General features: G+C 53.6%; 1 protein-coding gene across 1 annotated transcript; it reads left to right on the top strand.

The window, feature by feature from the left end:
• The first annotated feature begins 375 nt into the window (after positions 1-375).
• Positions 376-4,990, top strand: KCNA1 (potassium voltage-gated channel subfamily A member 1). The gene is made up of 2 exons (XM_036457821.2): positions 376-1,403; positions 1,780-4,990. Exon 2 carries the CDS (start codon positions 2,325-2,327, stop codon positions 3,813-3,815), a length of 1,491 nt encoding a protein of 496 aa, XP_036313714.1. The 5' UTR covers positions 376-1,403; positions 1,780-2,324; the 3' UTR covers positions 3,816-4,990.
• The last annotated feature ends 628 nt before the right edge of the window (positions 4,991-5,618 follow it).

Here is a 5,618-nt window from a genome sequence, read left to right as displayed (position 1 = left end):
GCACTGGGCCGGGAAAAGAAGCTGCGGGAGGAGGAACATAGGTGGGAGGTGGGCAGGCGACTTGCTTTTCAGATGAGTCCCAGTCAGCACCATGTTGGCACATAACCGCACAAAACCACGGAGCCTTCGGTGGTTGCCCATATTATCCGTATTTAAAGATAATCTGGCCTTAAGAAAACTTTCAATTCCCGTCGTAGGTCAAAGAGGGACACACTCTCAGCATCACCTCCTCGGAGTAACACCATGTAAAGCAACCCCAGGTGATCCCCAACTGCAGGGCTCTAGCTCAAGCCCGCATCTCTCTGAGAACGGCGAGGAGAAGCTGGGTCGGCTCTGCCAAGAGCGCCGGGCGCGGGGGTGGGGTAGGGGGGGTGGGGTGGGGGGGGGGTGACGAGATGGCACGCCGAACGTGGCCAACAAAGCGGATTACTGTGGGACTGCACAAACGCAGCCCCATCCGAGGAGTTTTGCCAGGAACGCCGCCGCCTGCATTGCGTCGGACGACCATCTGAAACGTGAAATTCCCGGGGAAGGTCACGGCGGAGGACCTGGCGTGTGCGGGGGGGGGGGGGGGGGGGGGGTCTGTAAGCCACAGGGAAGAAGAAATGGTGGTCTGCTTCTCTGGCAGAAGAAAAAAGCCGTGCTGGCAAGAGTGGGAACTGAACGCAACCCCCCTCTGTGGAACCACCCCCTCACATTTTCCATCTACCTCCTTGCTCCTGCCCTCCCCCGCCCTCCCCAACCTACGCCCGGGAGGGCCAATCGCAGCTCCGCATTCCGGGCGCTTTCTCAGGTTTCTGCTGATCTTGCAGCGCCCAGAAATGGACCGGGCGGACCGGCCGCCGCTCGCATCCTGCCCCGCTCGGCGCTCCTGACGGCTCCCGGCGCGCCGAGGAGCCCTGGCGAGGTGCACTCGGGCCTGCGGGAGGTGGAGGGCACCTGAGAGCCATGTAGACCTCCGCTTTTGCTCGCCCTCCTCCTCCTCTGGGATCGAACTAAGGACTCCCAAAGTGCTCGGAGGGGGCGAGAGCGCCACGGATCGTCATTTGCTTCCGAGCTTCGGGAGAGGGTGGCAGTTTGCTTCTTTTCCGCCTCGCCTCCCCCGGAACTCCCTGCGCCCGAGAGGAAAGGACGGCGGCGTCTCCAGGTGGCTGACAGCCGGTGAGAATGGGCACGGGGAACGGACATTTCCCCGCAGTGGCTCCGAAGAGCGGCTGTCCAGCGGAAGGGGCATAGGACGGGGGAGCGAGGGCGGCGCATTGGCTCCGGCGCCTCTCGGATGCTGCGGCGGCGGCAGCGGCCGCGGCTCCCTCCCGCCCGGGCTCTGCCAGAGCGACCTGCCGCAGCTCCGCTCCGGCTCTCCGTGGACTCAGCACCGCCCCTGCGCCACGCCGGCCGGCCAGGTAGGGGGATCCCCAATTCGGGGCTGCAGGAGCGGGGGCTGCGTGAGATAGGTGGGGAGAGCTGGAGGGGATGGGGGGTGGGGGTACTGCCTGGGACCTGGAGCTCCCCCAGCGCCTCCAGGCGCTTCTTTCCCGATCTCTAGTTTAACGAAGTTGTAAACAGATCGGCTGTTGGGCATTTGGGAAAGTGGGATGGAAGAACCCCAAACTTGGATTTCCGGGAGTCTGTGTGTGCCTGTCTGTGTGTCTGTCCAGCAAAAGTCCAGTTGCTTTCTAGAAAAACCAGGGGTCTTCTGTGCTCTTCGGTGTCTGTAGGTCCGTCCCATCCGAACGCTTCTGATTTTCTACTTCCGTATCACTTTCTATTTCTCTGCAGCGTCCATCGATCGCCCCGCTGAGAGCTTAGAAGGCGGCGGGCGAAGAGGGGCGGGAGGGTGGAGAGCCGAGGAGAAGCTGAGGGGGTGTCAGGAGAGGGGATCTGCCTGCCGAGCTGGCTCTGCACCGGCCCTAGGAGGGCTGAGGAGGGGAGGGGGGGCCTGGGTGACCCCCGAAGCGATGGCCCTGCCCTCTAGGACAGCACTGCGTTAAGGCACCTCGGAACTGGACTAAACACCAACCCTCCCCCATTCCAAATCTCTGCAAAAAAAAAAAAAAAAAAAAAAGGCTGCGCTCTGGCTGCGGGCGGCGAGGGGGTTCCAAACTCAGCCCCAGGCAGAGTGAAGGGAGAGGGAACCAGAAGCAAAGCCGCAGATCTCTGCATCTGCTCTCTTTGAAGCCCGCCCCACCCCCTGAGAGCAGGGGAGACAAGGAGCACTCCGGTGGGGGGGCCGCTGGGGTCCCCCCCACCCCTCCCCTCTCCGTCCTTCCCGCTGCCGCCGGCCTCCTCCTCCCGGCCCCTCACCCCCGCACGTGGCCTCCACCATGACGGTGATGTCCGGGGAGAACCCGGACGAGGCGTCGGCCACCCCGGGCCACCCCCAGGATGGCAGCTACCGGCGGCTGGCCGAACACGAGGACCACGAGTGCTGCGAGCGCGTGGTGATCAACATCTCAGGGCTGCGCTTCGAGACGCAGCTCAAGACCCTGGCGCAGTTTCCCAACACGCTGCTGGGGAACCCCAAGAAGCGCATGCGCTACTTTGACCCCCTGCGGAATGAGTACTTTTTCGACCGCAACCGGCCCAGCTTCGATGCCATCCTCTACTACTACCAGTCCGGGGGCCGGCTGCGGAGGCCAGTCAACGTGCCCCTGGACATGTTCTCCGAGGAGATCAAGTTCTACGAGCTGGGCGAGGAGGCCATGGAGAAGTTCCGGGAGGACGAGGGCTTCATCAAGGAGGAGGAGCGGCCCCTGCCCGAGAAGGAGTACCAGCGCCAGGTGTGGCTGCTCTTCGAGTACCCCGAGAGCTCGGGGGCCGCCCGGGTCATCGCCATCGTCTCGGTCATGGTCATCCTCATCTCCATCGTCATCTTCTGCCTGGAGACGCTGCCGGAGCTGAAAGGCGACAACAAGGACTTCGCGGGCACCGTCCACCGCATCGACAACACCACGATGATCTACACCTCCAACTTCCTCACGGACCCCTTCTTCATCGTGGAGACGCTGTGCATCATCTGGTTCTCCTTCGAGCTGGTGGTGCGCTTCTTCGCCTGCCCCAGCAAGGCGGACTTCTTCAAGAACATCATGAACTTCATCGACATCGTGGCCATCATCCCCTACTTCATCACCCTGGGCACCGAGATAGCTGAGCAGGAGGGCACCCAGAAGGGCGAGCAGGCCACCTCGCTGGCCATCCTCAGGGTCATCCGCTTGGTAAGGGTTTTTAGAATCTTCAAACTCTCCCGCCACTCCAAGGGCCTCCAGATCCTGGGCCAGACCCTCAAGGCTAGCATGCGAGAGCTAGGGCTGCTCATCTTTTTCCTCTTCATTGGGGTCATACTGTTCTCTAGCGCAGTGTACTTTGCCGAGGCGGAAGAAGATGAGTCGCACTTCTCCAGCATCCCCGATGCTTTCTGGTGGGCGGTGGTGTCCATGACCACTGTAGGATATGGTGACATGTACCCTGTGACAATTGGAGGCAAGATCGTGGGCTCCTTGTGTGCCATCGCTGGTGTGCTGACAATTGCCCTGCCCGTACCTGTCATTGTGTCCAATTTCAACTATTTCTACCACCGAGAAACTGAGGGGGAAGAGCAGGCTCAGTTGCTCCACGTTAGCTCCCCTAATTTAGCTTCTGACAGTGACCTCAGTCGGCGCAGTTCCTCTACTCTCAGCAAATCTGAGTACATGGAGATCGAAGAGGATATGAATAATAGCATAGCCCATTATAGACAGGCCAATATCAGAACTGGCAACTGCACCACAGCCAACCAAAACTGCGTTAATAAGAACAAGCTACTGACCGACGTTTAAAAAGCCAAGAAAACAAAAAAAAGCCCCCCCCCCCCCCCCCAGCAGCTTGAAAGACTTAAAAACAAAACAAAAACCCTGGCGACCCATGTCACTCTTTGTCGCTACTTTATTAGTCTTTGAAAGCTCTGTTTAACTGTCAATGCATTACTGCATAGTGGATTTTGGGGATGGCCAACCAGAAGCTTTCAAGATCCATTAAAAACAAACAAAACAAAACAATTTTCATTTTACTAAAAATGGGAAAAGAAAGTGTATTTTATAAAACTGGTTAAAAAAAATTCAGTCCATAAGCTAATCTAGGTAAAATAAGATTCATATGCTTCCCCATACCAAAACATTTGCAATCTTTGGGCTTCTTTAACTTTTTTTCTTTTAACTAAAAACCAGGTGATCACTTAGAAATATAAAATTCAAAGTTGCATGGGACTCCAATAAAAAAAAATCTTTGCAAACTGCACAGAACATTTAAGACAGTGCATCTGATGATACATAATATGACATACCAGCCAAAATGGGTAACGAACAAATGTTATTTTGATCCACTGAACTGCATATTATAAGGTGGAAAAAAAGAAAACAGAATTACTTTAGACTGGTTCACAAAGCACCTTATGGACTTGATGCTGATCCTGGTCTTTAGGGGTTCTCCCCCTTTGTCCCCTTCTCCCTCTGATCAAACTGTTCTCTAAGAAAAAGATAAAAATTAATTATTCATCTGCAGTGCTGCTAAGTTTTTCAACTGCAGGTGAGCCCAACACAGGTCTTGCCTCACTGGTCCTATACCCTGAGCCCTGGCCTCCAGAACTGGATGTAAAACCTTAGCCTCCTCATTGCAAGAGAGCACAAATGGAGTTAAATGTAAGCATGTTTGATTCTGATATTTATTTTACAACCGCATGCCGAGAACGTTAACTCAGACAATAGGGGATAAGCTTACGTTTGAATCGACTCTTCTAAAAATAGGTCCTTTTTCATTTGCATTCACCAAAAGTGCACTCTTTTATTTATTAACTATTTTATTAGCAAATAAAGTACTGTATTTAAGTGCATATGTTAAAGTCAGATGGGAACAGTAACTTTTTGGAGCTCAAAGCATGTTCTCTTATTCAGCATTATGGCCTATTTGATTAAGTAAGGTGTACCTTGAATTAATTAATGCATGATTTCAGTAAAAATTTTTTTAAAAAGCTGCAAGTTTGTGGGATGAAGGGCCCAAAGAAATAATAGGGGTGGGGGTAGGGGTGGGGGTAGGGTGGGGGTACACAGTCAATTTTCCTGCCTTTGCTCAGGGAAATGTCAGGTTTCTGTGCAGGTGTAGGCGGAGAGAGAACCAATATGCCCATTCCTTAAAGGGAAGCTATATGGAAAACTAAATAAGTCATCAAGGTATATATAGCAACACCTAAGAACAAGTATTATTTCTAGCTGAAGATAAACACAAGCAAAACACAAAAAAAAAGGTGCAATACTGCATGTTTTTTTGGTGCATTCTTAAGATGTAAATGAAATGTTTATCTATTGTAAGCATCCAAAGCAGAGCTGATTTCTCTTTGCAGTCATGATTTAAAGTCTGTTCAGACTTTAGCCCTTCCCTTGAGTCACCCTGAAGAAACTTAACCAATTGATTTAATAGTTGCTTAGTGCCTTTATCCTGTACCCACAGCGAACTGCAGAAAGTGCCTCCATTAACACAGCTGAGAAGTTATGTAACAAAGGGAGGAAGGGTTGGGGCACAGATATTTTGCTTTTCCTGTTTCCATCCTCGCTGTCTCACTATACCACTGTGAGAAGACCACACCGTCT

This window comes from Pipistrellus kuhlii, unplaced genomic scaffold (genome assembly GCF_014108245.1).
Source record: "Pipistrellus kuhlii isolate mPipKuh1 unplaced genomic scaffold, mPipKuh1.p scaffold_m20_p_3, whole genome shotgun sequence".
Classification (NCBI taxonomy): Eukaryota; Metazoa; Chordata; class Mammalia; order Chiroptera; family Vespertilionidae; genus Pipistrellus; species Pipistrellus kuhlii.
This window is presented reverse-complemented; position numbering and strand designations above follow the sequence as displayed.